The sequence below is a fragment of the Chiloscyllium plagiosum genome, unplaced genomic scaffold (assembly GCF_037043375.1).
Source record: "Chiloscyllium plagiosum isolate Xiang-an unplaced genomic scaffold, Cpla_swu_hap1 HiC_scaffold_20, whole genome shotgun sequence".
NCBI classification, from domain to species: Eukaryota; Metazoa; Chordata; class Chondrichthyes; order Orectolobiformes; family Hemiscylliidae; genus Chiloscyllium; species Chiloscyllium plagiosum.
The window spans coordinates 58351052-58373354 of record NW_028270158.1 but is presented as its reverse complement, the minus strand read 5'-3'; the positions used below and the strand labels follow the sequence as shown (position 1 = coordinate 58373354).

Sequence of the window (22303 nt, the reverse complement as noted above, 5' to 3'; positions counted from 1 at the left end):
GGAACGGTTCAGGGAACATCTCTGGTCCACATGCACCAACCAATCCCACCTTCCTGTAGCCATCCATTTCAACTCCCCTTCCCACTCTCCCTATGACATTCATATTCTGGGCCTCCCCCACCTCCTACACACTGTCTCCCACAAACTGGAGGAGGAACAGCTCATCTTCCACCTCAGGAGCCTACAACCACACTGCATGAATATTGAATTCACCAGTTTCCAAATCTTCCCTCCCCCACCTCCCGTCTACCCCATTCCAGATCCAACTCTCTGACTTGCTTCCGCTCTCTTGACCTGACCTAGCTGCCCATCTTCCTTCCCACCTATCTGCTCCACCCTCCCCTCCGACTTATCACCATCACCTCCTACCTTCACCCACCTAACACCATCCCATCTACCTTCCCTTCGTTCCACCTCCTTCCGTCTATTTATTCCTCAACCCTTTTCCCCCTCCACAGTCCTGATGAAGGGTCAAGACCAAAATGTCGATTCGCCTGCTTCTCAGATGCTGCCTGACTTGCTGTGCTTTTACCAGCACTATGCTTTATTGACTCTCCCTACCCCTGGACTAAGAAGCCTGGGCTCAAGTCCCATCTATTCTGGAGGTATGTAACAACATCTCAGAACACTTCGATTAGAAAAATAGGTTAAATAAACAATTTGAGATGTGTTATTATTCCGAGGTTTGGGTAGGGGTTTCCTTGTCAGGCCGGTCCTGTGAAGAGCTGCATTATGGATCAAAAAAGACCCAGGTAAATTCCTGACCTTTATTTTAGATTTTCCTGTGGGCTCGGTGAAGCTTTGGACCTTCATGATGTCAGCTCGGTCTTAGCCCCGCTGCATGCAGAACCACACACTTCCCCATGTAACTCCCCAACTCTGGCTAATAATACCCTCCAGCCCCCTCCTCCCCCCATCCCTGACCTCCCATGCTCTCCAGTGCAGCTGTCACTCCCAGAGGCTGATGAGAGCGATTTCCTCTCACTTTGGAAGTAGATCCAGCTGAAATAAAAACAGGAAGTGCAAGAGAAACTCAGCAGAAACTGAGAAGTGTTTTGATCTTCCATTCTGAAGAAGATTCATATCGAAGTTGAAACATTAACTCTCTCCACTGATGCTGTCAGACTTGCTGAGGTTCTCCATCACTTCCTCTTTTTATTTCAAATTTCTAGTATCTGCCTGTATTTCACTGTTAAGTGAAAGAGCAGGCAATGGCCTAGTGGGATTATTGCTGGACTGTTAATCCACAGAGAAAATGATGACTCCCCACATTCCCGATGAAGAGTTTCAGCTCGAAACTTCAACTCTCCTGCTCCTCGGATGCCGCCTGACTGGCTGTGCTTTTCCAGGGCCACACTTTTCAACTGTTAATCCAGAGATCCCGATAGTGTTCTGAGGACCAGGGTTCAAAGTCAATTAAAAATAAAATCTGGAATGAAGAGTCTATGATGACTATGAATCCATTGCTGATTGTGGGAAAAAACCCATCTGGTTCACTAATGTCCTTTAGGGAAGGAAACTGTCATCTTTACCTGGTCTGATCTGCATGTGACTCCAGACCCACAGCAATGTGGTTGACTCTTAACCATTGCCTCACCAGCAATGTCCTCATCCCGTGAACGAATAAAGAAAACAAAACCTGGATCTAGCTGAGCTCGGAAAGGATTTTGTGAGAACTCTTCCAAATCAAAGCGGACCATGTGGATTAACCGGTTCCCCCATGTACTCAGGCACCACAGACCTGTCCCAGATTTCAAGTCAATAACTCTCTGGTTCATTTCCAATGTTGTTGACCATGCTCGTAACCAATTTATTATCTTTGACAATTTGTCACAAAAAAACCCAAAGTGTTTCTGTTTTCTGCTCAGATCCCTGAACTGAATAATTACATATTTAAATGACTGGAGGAGGCAGTTCCTATCCTAGACAGCTCCGATATTTTAGTTACTGTACAGGTCCTGCACTTGTACCTTGCCTGACATCAGGAAGCTAAGATGGGGAAAGTGCATGGGTGAATGTTGGGTGTGGAAAAGTTAGTGAGAGACATATCATCAGGAGAAGTAATAAAAATTAGATGATGTAGACTCATCTGATTCCTTTAGATAATATGAGAAAATGGTGAAAGAGGGGGTGATGTGGCACTGTTAGTCAAGTACAGTTTTACGGTTGCAGAAAGGGTGTTTGAAGACTCGTCTACTGATGTAGTATGAGCTGAGATTAGAAACAAGAAAGGAGAGGGTTACCCTGTTGGGAGGTTTCTATAGGCCTCCAAATAGTTTTGGACATGTAGAGGAAAGGATAGCAAAGATGATCCTCGATAGGAGCGAGAGTGATGGGGTAGTTGTTATGGGGACTTTAACTTTCCAAATATTGACGGGGAATACAATAATTCAAGTACTTTAGATGGATCAGTTTTTGTCCAATGTGTGCAAGAGGGTTTCCAGACACAGTGTGTAGATAGGCCAATAAGGGATGAGGCCACATTGGGTTTGGTACTGGGTAATGAACCTGGCCAGGTGTTAGGTTTAGAGGTAGGTGAGCATTTTGGTGATAGTGACCACAATTTTGTTATGTTTACTTTGGTGATGGAAAGGGATAGGTGTATACCGCAAGGCAAAATTTATAGTCAAGAGTGTAGTGCTGGAAAAGCACAGCAGGTCAGGCAGTATCCGAGGAGCAAGAGAATCAACGTTTCAGGCATAAGCCCTTCATCAGGAGTTATAGCAAAAGTTATAGCTGGGAGAAAGGCAATTACAATGTGATTAGGCAATATTTAGCATGCATAGGATGGGGAAGGAAACTGCAGGGGATGGGCACAACTGAAAAGTGGAGCTTATTCAAGGAACAGTATGTACCTGTCAGGCAGGGAGGAAATGGTCAGGCGAGGGAGCCATGGTTTACTAAAAAAAGTTGAATCTCTTGTCAAGAGGAAGAAGCAGGCTCATGTTAGGATGAGACGTGAAGGCTCAATGAGGGAAGTTGTGAGTTACAGGTTAGCCAGGAAAGACTGAAAGAAAGAGCTAAGAAGGAGGGGACATGAGAAGTTGTTGGCGGATAGGATCAAGAAAAACCTTCAGACTTTCTATCGACTAGAGTAAGATTAGGGCCAATCAAGCATAATAGTGGGAAGTTGTGCGTGGAGTCAGATGAGATGGGGAAGTGCTAAATGAATACTTTTCATTAGTACTCACACTAGAAAAAGGCATTGTGGTCGGGGGGAATACTGAGCTACAGGCTACTAGACGAGATGGGATTGAGGTGCATAAGGAGGAGGTGTTAGCAATTCTGGAAAGTGTAAAAATAGATAAGTCCCCTGGGCCAGATGGGATTTATCCTAGGATTCTCTGGGAGGCCAGGGAGGAGATTGTCAAGCTTTTGGCTTTGATCTTTATGCTGTCATTGTCTACAGGAATAGTGCCAGAGACTGGCGGATAGCAAATGTTGTTCCCTTGTTCAAGAAGGGGAGTAAAAACAACTCTGGTAATTATAGACCTGTGAGCCTTTCTTCGGCTGTGGGTAAAATGCTGGAAAGGGTTATAAGAGGAAGGATTTATAATTATCTAGAGAAGAATAAGTTGATTAGAGATAGGCAACATGGTTTTGTGAAGGGTAGGTCATGCCTCACAAACCTCAGTGAGTTCTTTGAGAAGATGGCCATACAGGTGAATGAGGGCAAAGCCATTGATGTGGTGTATATGAATTTCAGTAAGGCCTTTGATAAGGTTCCCCATGGTAGGCTATTGCACAAAATATGGAGGCATGGGATTGAGGGTGATTTTGCGGTTTCGATCAGAAATTAGCTGGCTGAAAGAAGACAGAGGATGGTGGTTGATGGGAAATATTCATCCTGGTGTGCAGTTACTAGTGGTGTACTGCAAGGATCTGTATTAGGTCCACTGATGTTTATTATTTTCATAAATGACTTGGATGAGGGCATAGATGGATGGGTTAGTAAATTTGCAGATGGCATTAAGGTCGGTAGAGTTGTGGATAGTGATGAAGGATGTTGCAGGTTACAGAGAGACATAGATAAGCTGCAGAGCTCGGTTGGGAGGTGGCAAATAGAGTTTAATGCGGAGGTGATTCACTTTAGAAGGAGTAACAGGAATGCAGAGTACTTGGCTAATGGTAAGATTCTTGATAGTGTGGATGAGCAGAGAGACCTCGATGTCCAGGTGCATAAATCCTTGAAAGTTGCCACCCAGGTTGATAGGGTTGTTAAGAAGGCATACAGTGTGTTAGCTTTTATTGGTAGAGGAATTGAGTTTCGGAACGGTGAGACCATGCTGAAGCTGTACAAAACTCTGGTGTGGCCGCACTTGGAGTATTGTGTACATTTCTGGTCACTGTATTATAGGAAGGATGTGGAAGCTTTGGAAAGGATTCAGAGGAGATTTACTAGGATGTTGCCTGGCATGGAGGGAAGGTCTTACGAGGAAAGGCTGAGGGACTTGAGGCTGTTTTCGTTAGAGAGAAGAAGGTTGAGAGGTGACTTAATTGAGACATACAAGATAATCAGAGGGTTAGATAGGGTGGATAGGGAGTGCCTTTTTCCTCAGATAGTGATGGCTCGCACAAGGGAACATAGCTTTAAATTGAGGGATGATAGATATAGGACAGATGTCAGAGGTAGCTTCTTTACTCAGAGAGTAGTAGGGGCATGGAATGCACTGCCTGCAACAGTAGTAGACTCGCCAACTTTAAGGGGATTTAAATGGTCATTGGATAGACATATGGACGAGAATGGAATAGTTTAGGTTAGATGGGCTTCAGATTGGTTCCACAGGTTGGTGCAACATCAAGGGCCGAAGGGCCAGTATTGCGCTGTAGTGTTCTATGTTCTATGTTCTAATATGCTGAAGCAGATGTTTGGCTCAGTGGTTAGCACTGCTGCCTCACAGCACAAGGGACCCAAGTTTGATTCCAGACTCAGGTGACTGTCCGTGTAAAGTTTGCATATTCTCCCGGTGTCTGCGTGGGTTTGCTCCGGTTCCCTCCTTCAGGCCCAAAGCTGTGCAGGTTCGGTGGGTTGGCCAGGCTAAATTGTGCAAGCAAGGTGGGTTAGTTATAGAAATCAAGTGCAGGAGTAGGCCTTTGAGCCTGCACCACCTTTCAATATGATCATGCAATCTCAGTATCCTACTCTCCATACCCTTGATCCCTTTAGCTGCAAGGGCCATATCCAGCTCCCTCTCGACTATATCTAACAGACTGGCGCCAATAACTTTCTGTGGTAAATTGGGTCTGCATGGGATGAGGTGCAGATTTGATGGGCTGAATGTCCTCTTTCTGCACTGTAGGCTTTCTATAACTCTACTTAAAAAAGGGGAAAGGTTCTGTGCCGAAGTATAATTTGTCTACACAAATGACATTTAGTTAATGTTGCTTTCAGTTTCCATTTTACAGTAAAGTCTTAAACATTATTTCTTTCCCTCTCGTTCTTCCACTTATTCACTGGAAGTTTGGACATTTTAAGTGTTTCGATCTTTACGGAGATTCTAACATTGCAAAGGATAGGTGAATTTATAGGGATAGTGCAGTAAGGGTGTTGGGATACTCTTCAGAGTCTGCAGACTTATCGGGCTGAAATGGCCTCTACCTGCACTGTAGGCACTCGATGAAGCCCCCTAATGCAGATTTGGAAAATTCTTTCAGAGAATGGCTTCCCAAGTTCCATTTGCTGAAATTGGAGATTACTTGAGACATGTCAATTAAGAAAATAATGCCCTCTATCTTTCTATATGTATAAATCCTTCCTTAGTCATCTCCACACCATTAGCACTGCTGCCCCACAGCGCCAGAGACCCAGGTTCAATTTCCACCTCAGGTGACTGACTGTGTGGAGTTTGCACATTCTCCCCGTGTCTGCGTGGGTTTCCTCTGGGTGCTCCAGTTTCCTCCCACAGTCCAAAAATGTGCAGGTTAGGTGAATTGGCCATGCTAAATTGCCTGTGTTAGGTGCAGGGGTAAAAATGTAGGGGAATGGGTCTGGGTGGGTGTGCTTCGGCGGGTTGGTGTGGACTTGTTGGGCTGAAGGGCCTGTTTCCACACTGTAAGTAATCTAATCTAAAAAGTAATCTAATCTAAATTAATTAGCTGACATTGCATTGCCTGACTGCAGTAGCAGACCCTACTTCAATCTCAACACTGAGTAATCAAAGGAGCAACATGCAAAGGACAGGTCAAATAAAAGTCAACGCCCGTCATTAAAATCGAGAAGCAGTTGTAATTCACATCCTGAAAAATGTTTCGGTCACCAGAGGCGTACATGTCTTCACGTGATATTGAAAAGATGTGAAACCTCGTACCAGAACGACCAGCCGTAATCCCAGGAGTGTGGTCTCCAGTCCTCGGGTCCAAGACTAACTGTCACCTGGAACACCTGAGTGTACATCACATGAGCCACCATTCCGAGCAGACCTGGATAGAGAGAAATACAAAGCGCACGCTTGTAAAGTCAACTGAAAAGCGTTTTGTAAAACATTGGGGAAGATTTTTGTGCATTGACAATGAAAGCTTGAAGGATGGTAATGTCAGTCTTGCCACCAGCATTGAGCACAAAATAACTGAAACCCCGTACCATACATATAATCCCCTCAGAGCCTACTTTACGTCAGTCAAAGCATCAAGCCGGGTCGCACAGTGATAATGCCACAGAATTAGTCATCCAAGGACCTAGGCTAATGACTGAATCCCACTGCAGCAATTGCTGGAATTTCAATTTCACTCATTGATATTTCTGGAATTTAAAGGTGGCCTCAGTAATGGTGACCATTAAATATTATCGGTAGCTGTAAAATCTCATTAACATTCTTCAGCAAGGAAATCAGGTCTGGCCTACATATGACTCCAGACCCACAGCAGACTGATTTCCTTCTCAAATATCCAATCAATCCATTCATGTGTATCAAACTGCTGCAGAGATGTCAGTTATGAATAAAATCTGATGGATCTTGTGGGATTAACCTCATCATATGAAATGATAAAGATACACCTTTCTACATCCAACTTACTATCAGATGCTGATCTTGGGCCAAACTTGGGAGAGCCGTAACCCCAACTCATTAAAGAGCCACCTCATCTACATTCATTCACTGTATCGTACCTCATAGCCAATATTCCAGACACCAGCATCTCCATCACTGGGTCTTTCCTGTCAGTGAGACAGGATGTACTCAACAGAGTTGGTGGCATGTTGGTACACAGTCATGAGGGTGTTGCACAAGAAACCCTCAACATTGACTCCGGATCCCATGAGTTCTCACGGCTGCAGGTCAAACATGGTTAAGGAAACCTCCCGATGATTACCACCCACTGACAAAACCCACCTCACTCATCCCCTCGGCTGGCGAATCAATACTATCCCATGAGGAAACACAGAGAGTGAGATAGAATGTTCCTTGGGTGGGGAATTTGAATAGCCATCAGCAGTAGCACCATAGCTCAGTTGCACCAGGACTGTCTGAGCTGGACATCAGGAGGAGTGTGGAGCTGGCGGTAGCTTTAGAGGGAAGCTACCAGAGGAACAAAAACCTTCCTCACCTCATTCTCACTAATCTAGCTGTCTTAGTTGCATCTGTCTGCTGGACAGGAGACAAGGAGCCATTCTCACATTTAGGATGACTGCCCTCCCCATTACTGCCATGCTAAATAGGACAGGTACAAATGGAACTAAACACCCAAACCTGGGCATCCGTGAGGCACTGTTCACCATCAGCAGCAGGCATTGCCTGGCATCAGCTCACCTCGTTGCCTGGCTTAATTCTCAGCCCGCCATTACCGTCAAGCTAGGAGAGCAGCACCTACCTCTAAGCTGCATTGGCGCACACGTGTGAGCCATTCCATGGTTCCGCTCACAGTGATTGATAGTGGCACGTTGATTGCGGGCATGTACTTCCGGTTCTGGGAGTTACTACACAAACCGGGGTCAGAGGCCTGTGCTGCTGTAAGTAAGTTAGAGGGAATGCTGGTGCAATGAAGGCGGGCATTCTAAGAGCTGCACTTGGAACACCTAAAGCCCTAACTATCTGAATATCTTCTCAAGGGGACCAGCAGTTTTTTCCACAAGCCTCTTTACAATATTTGCAATTTTAAACATCTGCAAAGTGAAATGGCAGAGTGATGAATAGGGGGAAAAGCAACATACTGTGGAATGTTGGAAAACTGAAGGAAAACAGAAAATGCTGGGAAGACTCAACAGGTCTGGCAGCCTCTGTGGAGAGAGAACTAACATTTTAAATCAATGACCCATGGGAAAGGTTTGAAATGTAATAGGTCTAAGCAATGCATGGGTGAGGCAAAAGAACAGAAGGGAATCTCTTTGACAGGGCGAAATACAGATTAGATTAAATGACAAAGCAGTTAATTGTGTAGAATTGAAGGGAAAGGCAGTTACAAAATAAGTTATGGATCAAGAGTAGGTATGAATAAGAAAGTCAATGTGGAGAAGCTGAAACAACATTACATTCTTGATGATTTGAATGAATGTGGCTTCTAATTGCCAAATGTGTCCTGTCCACAAAAAAGCATAACATATCCACCTCATAAGTCTACTCTCAGTCATCAGCAAGGTGTACTCAACAGAGCTATCAAGAGTCACTTTCTCCACAATCATCATTCACTGACAACTGTTGACCTTATTCTTTACTCAGAGAGTAGTAAGGGTATGAAAAATGTGTTGCTGGAAAAGCGCAGCAGGTCAGGCAGCATCAAAGGAGCAGGAGAATCAACGTTTCGGGCATCAGCCCTTCTTCAGGAAGGCTAATGTCCAAAACGTCGATTCTCCTGCTCCTTTGATGCTGCCTGACCTGCTGCGCTTTTCCAGCAACACATTTTTCAGCTCTGATCTCCAGCATCTGCAGTCCTCACTTTCTCCTAGTAGTAAGGGTATGGAATGCTTTGCCTGCATCGGTAATAGGTTCGCCAAGTTTAAGCGCATTTAAGTCATCATTGGACAGGCAAATGGGCGTACATGGAATAGTGTAGGTGGGATGGGCTTCAGATTAGTATGACAGGGCAGCGCAACATCGAGGGCCAAAGGGCCTGTACTGTGCTGTAATGTTCTATGTTCTATGTTATTCCAAATATAGATAAAGGAATTGAACTCCAGAGTTGAGGTGAGAATGACTACCCGTGACATCAATGCAGAATTTCACTGAATATGACATCAAGAAGCCCGGGCTATCTGGAGAATGCTTGTGGTTGTTGGAAGTCAGCCATCTCAGCTCTAGGACATCTCTGCAGGAGTTCCTCAGGGTGGTGTCCTGGGCCCAACCATCTCCAGGTGCTTCATCAATGCCCTTCCCTCCATCACAAGGTCAGAAGCAGGGGTGTTTGCACAATGTTCAGCACCATACACAACTCCTCAGATTCTGAAGCAGTCGTGAGGATAGAAAGATTTGACAGAATGTGCCTTCTCTTTCAGCATCGTTCAAGTTATGAGAAGTGAAATCCAGTTGGCGGTGCCATCGTTTTTGGGTTGTTTGGTAAATTTAGTCATTCTTTTGGATTACGGTGATTGCAATAGCATGTTTGAATAATAATGGGACCCTCAATACCTTTTACTTCCAGGAAGGAAACAGTCTTCAGTACAATTCTGCAATAAGTAGTACACTCGTCTGCGAAGCAGTGCAGCCCAGCAGAAACTGAGGTTGGCTCTGTCTATGTGGTCCACCCCTGACAGAGGCTGAGATTCATGCTGAACGTTCACCAAAACATCTCCTTGCTCTTTTTTTTCTGAAAGCTGCTATGAATACTTTGAGCCCCTGTAGCACAGAGGTCTGACTTGACATTTTTCTCAATGGCGAAGAGATGTAATACACTCCAGGTAACTGCTTTGCAGTCCATAGCCTTGACCCTGAGTTTCCTGTTAATCTAATTCACCAACTTTCTCTCACTCTGTCCTTGACCGCCTGCAGTGTTCCAACAAAGCTCAACGCAAGCTTAAGAATATCCAACTGGGCACTTTCGAGTCGACATTGAATTCAACATTTACAGACCATTATCTCTGCTCCATTTGGTTCCTTTTACTCTGCTGTTTGCTATCTTTTTCTATCTTGTCTCATTCCCCTTTATCCTATCCTTCCTAAAGGCAACTATTCATGACTTTATTATGCATACCTACTCTTGATCCATAACTTATTTTGTAACCGCCTTTCCTTTCAGTTTTACACAATTAACTCCTTTGTCATTTAATCTAATCTGTATTTCACCCAGTCAAAGATTTTCCCTTCTGCTCTTTTGCTTCACCCATGCATTGCTTAGACCCTATTACATTTCTAACCTTTCTCAGTTCTGATCATGTGTCATTGATTTAAAATGTTAGTTCTCTCTCCACAGAGGCTGCCAGACCTGTTGAGTCTTCCCAGCATTTTTTGTTTTCCTTCAGTTTTCCAACATTCCACAGTATTTTGCTTTTCCCCCTATTCACTCTGCCATCTCACTTTGCAGATTTCTAAAATTGCAAATATTGTAAAGAGGGTTGGGAAGAAAACTGCTGGCCCCCTTGAGAAGGTATTCCTGTCTTGACAGTGAAGCCATGACACCAGATCAGTGAAAGCATACTGCATATTATGCAGCTATAAGATGTAAATTCTTGAAATCTTTTGGGACTGAGCATCTAGTTGACTTGTTAACTCTCCGAACATGTTATGTAAAAAACAAACTACTTTTAGCGTGGGTGAAATGTTATACAAAAACACTTTCCATTGATTTGAAAGTTCGATTGACATTTGCTCTTAATCAATGCACAAAATAAATTTTGAGAGAGGACAGATTCAGGAATTATATTGTAGTTCTGAAGAAGTCATACTGAACTCGGGAAGTTAACTCTGATTCTGTCTTCATTCCCTGATTCATGTGTCTTCCTTTTTTTTAATTTGAGGTTTCAAATTGTGCTGTAATATAAAATGTAATTTCAATGTAACTTGTACATTTGGTGATATTAGGGGCAAAGTTTAAACATAATGGGCTGCATCTAACTTCCCTTTGGCTAAGTTCAATTTGCATTGAGCATTTTAAAAGAGGAATTTTCACTGCGAGACTGGGTAGGATACTGTTCGGAGGGTTGGAGCAAACTCAATGGGCTGAATGGCCTCTTCCTGCACTCAAGGGGTTCTATGATTTGAATAGAGGCTGAAGTTTGCCCTGACAAGCAAATTCTGGCACCAGGGCCAAAGACTAATTTATGTTCCATGATAGTCTGCTGCAGCCAGCTATCGAGAGAAAGTAAGGACTGCAGAGAGTCAAAGTTGAATAGCGTGGGGCTGCAAAAGCTCAGCAGGTCAGGCAGCATCCGAGGAGCAGGCAAGTTGATGTTTCGGTCTTAAGCCCTTCATCAGGGTATACGCACCCAGCTCCCATCTAGTGGATATCAATCACATCCTGTCTGAATTAATGTTCCCGGTGCAGATCAGCGCAGCTGGACACAATTGGCTTGAATAGGGTGAACAAAGTCTTTTCCCTGGGATGGGGGAGTTTAAAACTAGAGGGCAAATGTTTAAGGTGAGAGGGAAAAGGTTTGAAAGAGACCTATGGGGCAACCTTTTCACATGGAGGGTGGTGCATATATGAAATGAGCTGCAAGAGGAAGTGTGGAGGCTGGTATCATTGCAACATTTAAAAGGCATCTGGATGGGTATTTGAATAAGAAGGGTTCAGAGGGATATTGGCCAAATGTTGGCAAATCGGACAAGATTAACTTTGGATATCTGGTCAGCATGGATAATTTAGACTGAAGGGTCTGTTTTTATGGGGAGAAAGTGAGGACTGCAGATGCTGGAGATCAGAGCTGAAAATGTGTTGCTGTAAAAGCGCAGCAGGTCAGGCAGCATCCAGGGAACAGGAGAATCGACGTTTCGGGCATAAGCCCTTCTTCAGGAATGAGGAAAGTTTGTCCAGCAGGCTAAGATAAAAGGTAGGGAGGAGGGACTTGGGGGAGGGGCGTCGGAAATGTGATAGGTGGAAAGAGGTCAAGGTGAGGGTGATAGGTCAGACTGGGGTGGGGGCGGAGAGGTCAGGAAGAAGATTGCAGGTTAAGAAGGCGGTGCTGAATTCTGGATTTGACTGAGACAGGGTGGGGGGAGGGGAAATGAGGAAACTGGTGAAATCCGAGTTCATCCCTTGTGGTTGGAGGGTTCCTAGGCGGAAGATGAGGCGCTCTTCCTCCAATCGTCGTGTTGTTGTGGTCTGGCGATGGAGGAGTCCAAAGACCTGCATATCCTTGGTGGAGTGGGAGGGTCTGTTTCTATGCTATACATCACTGTGCCTCTAATTTAGCATGCCCAATCTACCCTAAGCTGCATATCTTTGGACTGTGGGAGGAACCCGGAGCACCCGGAGGAAACCCGCACAGTCAATCGCCCAAGGCTGGAATCGAACCCAGGTCCGTGGCGCTGTGAGATAGCAGTGCAAACCACTGAGCCACCAAATCGTGGGGAAGGCAGTGACTGCACAATGGTATCATGAGTTATGTTCACAGTGGGCATCTCTTATCGTGAGTAATCAGCCGACCTAGTGAAGTTAATCTCCACATTAGGACTGTGAAATAGTTAACAAGCCCGGTTACCATCCACAATGACATTTGTAAAACGATTGGCCCAGACTTTCCAATGGCTGGGTAGTCATTTCTGCAGGATTTATGGGAGTTGTGGAGTTGAACGCTGGGATCCTCTGGAATCCCTGATGTCGCAGGAACCAAGGCCATTTCCTGGGAAATTGAAAATTCGGATTCCCCTTTGCCGGGAACCTTCCAAAAGTCTCCATTTAAAGCAGAGAATTCAGAGTGCTCTGCTGCAGTTTAGCAGATAATTACCAGGAAGGCTTAGATATTGTGAAACGCGGACTAACTCCTGTACAGCTCGACTAACTTGTAAATTAACTCCACAAGTGTTTCAGTGCAGAGGGATCTGGGTGGCCTTGTACATGAAGCACAGAAAACCTGTATATAGGTACAGCAGGTAATAAGGAGGGCAAAGGGAATTTTGGCATTTATTGATAGAGGGATAGAGAATAAAAGTGGGGAAGTGTTGCTGCGACTGAATGAGGTGTTAGTGAGACCACACCTGGAGTACTGCAGACAGTCTTGAGTCTTTTACTTGAGGGGGCATGTAGTTGTAACGGAGGCAAAGGAGGTTCACTAGATTGATTCCAGCGATGAGGTGCTTGCATTATGAACAGGCATTGAGTAGTTCAGGCCTATACTCTCCAGAGGAGATCCACATGAGGTGTATAAAATGCGAAAGGGATCGACAAAGTAGACGTAGAGAGGATGTTTCCTCACGTGGACAATCTAGAATGAGACGTCACGGTTTTACGATAAGACATTGCAGATTAAAAAAAAAAACAGATGAGGAGAAATAACTTCTCTCAAAGGGTCAAGGGTTTGTGGAATTCACTATCCCAGAGTGCAGTGGATGCTGGGACATAAATTTAAGGAGCAGTGAGACAGATTTTTACTTAGTAGCAGCTTAAAGAAAAATGGGCAGGAAAGTGGAATTGAGTCCAAGATGAGGTCAACCATAATTTTATCAAATAGAGGATCAGACTTGAGGGGCTGAATTGCCTGTTCCTACTCCTAGTTGCTATCTTGTTATGTAGACATCACTGACAAGACCAACATTTATTGGCCATCCCTAATTGCCCAGAAGACAGTTAAGAGCCAACCACATTGCTGTGGGTCTGGAGTCACATGTAGGGCCTGACCAGGTAAAGATGGCAGTTTCCTTCCCTAAAGGACATTGATAATCTAGATGGGCTTTTCTCGACAATCGGCAACAGTTTCCTGGTCATCATTAGACACATAATTCCAAGTTTTTATTGCATTCAACCTCCATCTTCTGCCATGGGGATTTGAACTGGGGTCTCCAGAACATTACTTGACTTATTGGATTAATAGTCTAGCAACCAGGCCATTGCCTCCCATGATGTGCTGCTCCGTGTAAAAATGTGAAGCTCTTCCTTTCCATTAAAGTGGTGAGTCAAACAAGAGTGTTGGAAAATCAGACCTGGCACTGTTGAATACAGTTAGGTATTTGCATCAAAATAATTCTTCAACTTACATCAACTCAGGAAACTAACAAATGAGTTGCCTGTCAGTTATAGATCTCGGTATATACTATGCAATATTTACTTTCATTTTTATACAGAGGATTTCATTAGAAACACCTTAGAGGTAAGTTGTGAATTTGAGGATAAGCGGGAGTTTTACTTGCCATCAATATCCTTACAAACCTAGTGGTACAAATCTTCCTTTATCTCACTGTGCATTTCAAGACAGAAAATTACAAGCATTGTACAATGAACTTCCAATTTTTACCATCAGCAGGAAGTCTCATCCAAACCACTCTTTCAGAGAAATTCCGAATGATGGGATCCATTATTTCCTTTGGCGTTTCTGCCTTTCTGACAATATTCAGGCATTTCAAATCGAAATTTGCTCCATCTCTTCCACCTCCCCTGCACTCTGGGAGTATGATTTGTGCTGTACTCTTTCAGACATATGTTTAGTTTTTTTTTTAATTCATGTAAAAGGCAAAGTGAAGCCATTGTAGGTCAATCTTTTTGCAACAGCACAAGATTATAGCAAAATAAATTGAAGCACTTGTTCATTCTACATTTTTTTTATGCACTGTTGCAAAAACCGTACTGGTTTGGAAACCAAATTACTTTATTATCAAAATAACAGCAAATCTAACGATGTTCTTTATTTTTTGTTTGTAAATACAGTAAGCAACTTTAACCGGGGACAGATTTGCATGGAAATCTAATAGATTTTATCTGAGTCGCACCTCTCATCCCTTGCAAATATACATGTACTGTTACTGTCTTGCAAAGGCAGCATCTTGCTGGCTCAGTGCTGAAAAGCAATGACTGAGGAAGGGTCACTCAACTCAAAACGTTAACTCTGATTTCCCTGCGCCGTGGTTGCCAGACGTGCTGAGCTTCTCCAGCAAATTTCTGCTTTTGTTTCTGATTTACAGCATCTGCAGTTTTTCTCACCATGAAGTTGCTTTTAAACAGGTGTAGGTTACATCACTGTCAAACAATCATGTTTGTCGTCATCTTGATTATTTTAACAATGTGATAATTGATAATGATTTCCAAACAACATTTCTGACTCCGAAAACCATTACAAATACAGATTCCTTTTTCACCTCTGATTAAGTCAAGATTTAAAATGATGTGCAAACAAAGCAAAGGTGATGTGAGTGAAATCTTTATATCTCACAGCGAGGGCCAGGAAAGTACTGACAGATGTGGATGGAGGTTGATCCAATTGACTCATTCAAGAGCGCACTGGATGGTTATTTGGATAGAAATGGTATGCAGGCATATGGGAAAAGGCAGGCAATTGTGCTTGGCAATAGAACTGATGTAATTTCAATAGGCTGAATTGCTTCCTCCTGCACTTTAACAATTCTGTGATTCAATTATTGGTTGAGATTTCAAAATATTGAGTATTAAAATTAGAAATTAAATATATATATATAAACAAATTGTTCTGCTATAACACCGTCTTGTCAACACAAATTCACTGTTACGCAATTGATGAATGGGGGCTGTTGTTTCTGAAGCACAAACTTCAAAAAACATGTAACATCGCCAACACTTTAAGTGCTGTTTCGAAAGCAAGATTTTTCTATAATGCGGGGTTACTCAAGTATGCAACCACCACGGTATAGAAGAGCTAACTGCGTAGTACTTTACAATTTCTCTTCTTTGCTAGCTCTTAATCCAGTCATTTCTCCCCCCTTTTCATTTTCTTGCTCTGCACCTTATCGGACCTCGTTTCCCAGTCCTTGCACTGTGAGTTCCACAATCTTACACACATTTGAGATTGGAGACACACATTTGACTCATGGCTCCTTTTCCCTTACAATGACTTTATCAGTAACTTGTCCCAGCAACTTGACAACAAAAAAGTAATTCTGAACAAGGCTCAATGTCAAATGCCATTAAAATTACTATTATAACAAAATAAAGCCTAAATTGAAAAGCATTTCTGGATGTGCTTATCGAGAGAGAGCAATCTGGTAATCATTAGTGCACTTTACCGTTAGCTTTTAAAGTCTGTAATTTATATGTATTTGCCAAAGGCTTTGCTGAGACTGAGATTGGGGAGTATATTTCTTAGTTTGTACTTAAGCAGGTAAACCTTTTCATAGAATCCTACAGCATGGAAGCAGACCCTTTGGTTCAACTAGTCCATGCCGACTATAATCTTAAACTGAACTAGCCCCACCTGCCTGCACTTGGCTCAAATCCATCCCAACATTCCTATTCATGTACTTATCTAAATGCCGTTTAAACGTTGTAACTGTACCCGCATCCACCACTTCCTCTGGAAGTTCATTCCCCACATGCACCACTCTCTGTGTAAAAAAGTTGCCCCCACATGTCTTTTAAATCTTTCTCCTCTCACCTTAAAAATATGCCCGCGATCCCAAAATCCTAGGGAAAAGATCGCTGCCATTCGCCTTATCTATAAAGCTCATGATTTTATATGTCTCTATAAGGTCACCCCTATCCTCCAGTGAAAGAAGTCCCAGCCTATCCAATCTCTCCTTAACATTCAAACCCTCTTTTCTTTGGTGATTACTGAGGTGGTTGATCTTCAAAGGGTCACGAATAGTAGAACTACAACTGAGCTTGGCACCTTGAGCCAAGGAATGAAGCATCCAGGGTTTTTGCCCAGACTTAGTATTTGCTTGCTTGGACAGCTAGACGTTGTTGATTTTGATATTCTTAACTTGCTGCTTCACTGCTGTCCATGGCTATTATTGAATCATAGAATCCCTATTATAGATGCTATAATAGCCATGGACAGCAGTGAAGAGGTGACTATATAGAAGTGTGGAAGCAGGCCATTCAGTCCATCAATTCCATACCAACCCTCCGAAGAGCATCCTATCCAGACCCACTCCCCTACCCTATCTCTGTCGCCCTTCATCTCCCGTGGCTCACCCACCTAGCCTGCCCATCCCTGGACACTATGGCCAATCCACCCTAACTTGCACATCTTCGGAAAAGGGAATGACCCATATTCTGACCTGAACAAACTGGTATTTTAACACTGTCAGAAATTAAACAGTTCATTTTCATCCAGCACAAATGAAGCATTCAACATAGAGTGAGGTAGCTAGTTTTTTGGAAGGATTAGCTTTCTTTGATAACTTTGGGGAATGGAACCTTGACATACTTTTCAGACTCACTATCAGCATCCGTGGTTAGCATTGCTGCCTCACCACGCCAGGGACCTGGGTTCGATTCCAGCCTTGGGTGGCTGTCTGTGCGGGGTTTGCACATTCTCACTGAGTCTGTGTGAAGATGTGCAGGTTAGGCGAATTGCCCATAGTGTTCAGGGATGTATGGGTTAGGTGCATTAGTCAAGGAAAATGTAGAGTAATGGGGTAGGGGAATGGTTCTGGGTGGGTTACTCATCGAAAAGTCAGTGTGTACTTGTTGAGCCAAACAGTCTGTTTCCTCACTGTAGGGATTCTACGATCACACTATTCTACAGCCACTGACAGTACGGTGCAGAGTGAAGTTTCCTCCCTGTTGCTGCAATATCCAGTGAGCACTCCTTTATGAATTGGGTTTAACCCCAATCACTCATCTGTTCTTGCCGAATAGGACAGCACCTTTATTTTGTGTCACAGTTGTGTTGCATTCCGAAGGGGCTGGCAGGAATGGGAGAGCCAAGTTTGACATCTCCCAGAGTTTGCCTGTCACAAAAACTAGGCCAATCCAGAATGGCATCTGTGGGCCATTTCAGTATGGCAGTGGACAAGAAAATGAAGGTCTTCTTGTGGTTTCATGTCACACACCATTTCTGGATAGTTTAGGTTTTACAGCACTCTGAGCTTGTTTGAGACAGTAAGCAAGCAGCCCTATTGTCAGGTCAGCAATACCTCAGCTTGGTCCGGAAGAGAAGACCCCCCAGTGAAAGATGGAGTGTTGCTGTCTGTATTCTAGAATGAGTTAATTCCTTCACCAGAAGCTGAATGAAGCCAGGAGTTTTTTTGGGGGGGTGGGGTTGGGAAGAGGTGGGAACAGACCATATAAGAACCCTTTGTTCCACATGGGAACCTTACAGCCAACCAACTGAGGATGCTTTTCAACTGAACATCAATCAGCTTTGATTCAGAACACAGCCTGGAGGGAGTAGCATTATGTTGTGAAACACTGTCTCTATTTGGCTTATCCTGTTGTAGTTAAACAGCTACAAGAAATTATTTGCCTAAAACCCGGGGTTTTGTACTGAGAGATTCACAGCATTAACAAATTGTATTTAACTCACTGTCCTCCAATTAAAACCCATTTTATGTCAACAATATTCTATTAGACATTAAAATGGAATCATTTGAAACAGTATTTTCTGTGACTTATTGCCCAGTGAGTGAGACTTTGACCGACTGAGAGCTGCCTTCTTTAATCCCCTTTAGTGCTTGAACATGATGATGCAAAAAAAAAGGCATTAAGTTTTAGTTTTGATTAGTGTCTGATAATTTAAAGTGGAATATTTAGACGTTGATTAAAAATTAACTGACAGAACACTGAAAAGAGCTTACTGATGGGAAAATTACATTTTCCTCGAAGATAACGTTCAATCTGCTGAGTATTAAATTTGATTCGATTCAAAAGACATTGATAACTGCTGTCGAAATGAGTTAACAGGCTGGTTCTGCTGTAATATTCTCTTGGCCACAGCACATTGCTGCTTCACTGTCATTCACTGGTGAGGTGCAGTCAGGAGTTGTGTTGAACTGTTAGCCAGGGGTAAGACCTCTGGAACTACATGCCTTCTGCATCGTTTCCAGTGGAGCTATTGTTTTTTTCTTCAATCTTTCATGACTGCATGGTGGTTTACAACAAAGAGGCTCCTTATTGAGGGTTACTAACCCTCCGACAGCTTAAAGAGGAAGAAGTGGGCGGCACGGTGGCACAGTGGTTAGCACTGCTGCCTCACAGCGCCTGAGACCCGGGTTCAATTCCCGCCTCAGGCGACTGACTGTGTGGAGTTTGCACGTTCTCCCCGTGTCTGCGTGGGTTTCCTCCGGGTGCTCCGGTTTCCTCCCACAGTCCAAAAGATGTGCAGGGTCAGGTGAATTGGCCATGCTAAATTGCCCGTAGTGTTAGGTAAGGGGTAAATGTAGGGGTATGGGTGGGTTTCGCTTCGGCGGGTGGGTGTGGACTTGTTGGGCCGAAGGGCCTGTTTCCACACTGTAATGTAATCTAAAAAAAAAAAGAGAAACACGGGGAAATGGAGCAGGATGTGGAGTTTTGGGATCGAAAGATGCTGTCATCAATCTTCTTTCCTCTGACTGCGCCCAAGGGTCGAACTGGTGTTAGAGGATGGACTGCTAGTGAGCCTTAACTAGAAGTGGCTCATGACTTAACAAGATGCAGTTTATTGCATATTAAAATCATGCACAAGGTGCATTCATTTGTTGGACATTGCTACTAAGACTATGAGGAGGGCTGTGGACATTGGTTTGCACTCCTTGTTGCCCCTAAGATTATCGGCCCTATCCCTACCTCTCACTCTACGACATCATCAGATTGGCTGGTGGTTAATGAAACGTATAACATTAGCAGTTTCAGAACCGTTACCTTTTACAACACAGGAGAAGACCATTCAGCCCATTGAACCTGTTCCGCCATTTAATGTGATCCTGGCAGAGCTTAGGCTTCAACTCCACTTTCCCACCTGTTCCCTTGGTTCCCTATAGTCTGCCGATAGAGATCAAATGTGGATGTTTTACCCTCTCTCTCAAAATATAAGCAAGACAAAAAAAACCCCACTCCTGCTACATCTCAACCCTGAAGAACAGTTTCTTCCAGACGGGGTTCTCTTCCACGCTATTTTTACTTGGCAGTAAGATCACAGATAGGATTCCAGCTCCAGTTCAATATAGATTTTTAGATTATTTTAGAAGATTACATTAGAGTGTGGAAACAGGCCCTTCGGCCCAACAAGTCCACACCGAAGCGCAACCCACCCATACCCCTACATTTACCCCTTACCTAACACTATGGGCAATTTAGTATGGCCAATTCACCTGACCCTGCACATCTTTGGACTGTGGGAGGAAACCCACGCATACATGGGGAGAATGTACAAACTCCACACAGTCCGTCGCCTGAGGCAGGAACTGAACCCGGGTCTCTGGCGCTGTGAGGCAGCAGTACTAACCACTGTGCCACCGTGCCGCCCAATATAGCTTGTCTTTGGGAGTGTAAAACTGTCAGCAGCATCCTCCATGACTCACCCCTAGATATGTCTGAGGTGATCTTTTATTACCTCTAAAGAGAAGGTAACCATTGCCTTTCTAGATTTATTTCCTTGGTCTGGATAAAGATTTTCTTAAGCTTCAATGTGTCTGGCATACACTCCAAGCAGGTGAGAGATTTATTGAGAACAGAATAAGTGGAAAACCTGTAAAATGATGCGAGTTTCTTGATTTTTGGATTCAGATTACAGGTCTAGCCTTACCCAAACTCCCCTTCTTTAGTGTAAATCCTCCTTTCCTGTCCTAACTATTTAATTTTGTGGTATTGGCCCCAGCAAGGCTGAAGTGAACTCTGGTAAATCCCTGCCTCCCATATCACTATTTTGGCTAAACCTGATCTGTTTGTTTTGACACAGTCGGAGGCTTATCTTTTGAGATTGGTTTTGAAGTTTTACTCGAGTTCCTCAAACACCCTCAGCAGAGTCTCATTCTTGGTTCTAGCTCTATTGTGGATCCAACATGGATGACAGTAACTGGATCCTTCCTGTTCCAGCTGTAAGCTGATGTCCTGGTCCTGGGAGACATAGTCAGCATTCTTCAGACCTAAAGTAGAGAGGGCCTTTAACTGTTTCGTGAGATCAGCCTGTGGCCATTCAATGGCCATCGGGTTATTAATAGGCTCAAAGTGGGCCCTCTGCTGTCAGTAGGGAGCTATAGTCTCCATGTCATGCCTACAGTGACAAGCCATTTGTTTGGAATACAGATGCATTTAGAATTACTGCTGACAATCAGAGAGCTGCAATAGTCATAAAGTAAAGGATCATGGTCCTGCTCTCTCATAAGGAAGAAAAGAGAGAGAGATAAAACCAGAAATAGCTCAGGGTCTGGCAGCATTTGTGGAGAGAAATGGGAGTCAACGTTTGGTGTGCAGTGACCCTTCATCAAAAGTCTGTGATTTCTCTCCACAGATGCTGCCAGACCCACTGAGCTTTTCCAGCAGTTTCAGCTTTCATTTCCGATTTCCAGAGTTCGCACTTCTTTGGGTTTTTAGGGAGAGATGACTGGCAGCCGTTTAACCTGAGGGTCACCACACTCCAGGGGAGGGGAGAGGGAGAGTCCTTCATGGTAACCTCAGCCCAGTGGGAACCACACCCACGCATCATTCTGCATCACAAGCCAGCCTTCCAGCTAACTGAGCTCACTGATTCCCCTTGCAATGCTAGGCAGCTCCAACCTCCCTCCGTGAAGCATCTGATTCATTGCTGGGCTCCAGACACAGCAGGATAAACCAGGCAGCCTTCTAGGTAAATAGGCCATTCATTTGGGACTCTGTAAGTCTCCCCTCTATCAGTGACTGACTGCAGTCCTTGCGAAATTCATTTTGGTTGGGGGTGGGGTGGGGGGAGGTTTGGGAACACAACAAGGAGATAAGCTGATGACCGTGTTCCAAATTCTCACACCATATCTCCCTCCAAAACCGTTTTCACAGAGCTGGGAAAATCCTGACCTTTGAAATCAACTTCTGAATTTGATTTGGATTTTTGATGCAGTGTAGATTTTCCTGTTTAAAACAGTGAGTAACAGCTGTTGACATTCTTTCAAACTGATTCCTTGTAATATTGAAATGGCATCACCGATATGTCAAAAGCAATTTTTTTTAAAATTCAGGCCCTGCCGTTTTTTTCCTTGCTATGACAGATTAATTTCACAGGGTTTGATAAAGTGGGCAATCTCTTCATCCTTGAGCAGCAAGCGCTCATCTGTTCTCTCCTCAAACCTATTTTTGTATCTTCCATTTTGTTATTTACACAAGAATGTCACACAGAACACTTTGCGAATTAAGTAAGCGGAACTTGATAGGATAAACTAAGACTTTAATTATCAAATATTGCTCCAATGTAGCAGACAGAAATCTCAACCAAAGCCTGCAAGAAAATCTGAAGAATGGGTCAAATTATACAGCAATATAAACATTCATTTTCGGACAATTTAATGAGTTTGAATGTAATTTAGTTGTGGTATACAGCACCAGCATTTACACATCGTAACAAATCTGAAATGCTGCTCAAAAC

At 43.7% G+C, this 22303-nt stretch overlaps 1 protein-coding gene across 2 annotated transcripts in view; it reads right to left on the bottom strand.

The window, feature by feature from the left end:
- gsg1l (gsg1-like) overlaps window positions 1-22303 on the bottom strand; it is a 285918-nt gene that overhangs the window by 47788 nt on the left and 215827 nt on the right. For both annotated transcript variants that reach the window (XM_087997996.1, XM_087997995.1), the window contains one exon: window positions 6309-6420. In XM_087997996.1, the coding sequence (XP_087854122.1) occupies window positions 6309-6420 (112 nt within the window). The remainder of the gene's footprint in view (window positions 1-6308; window positions 6421-22303) is intronic.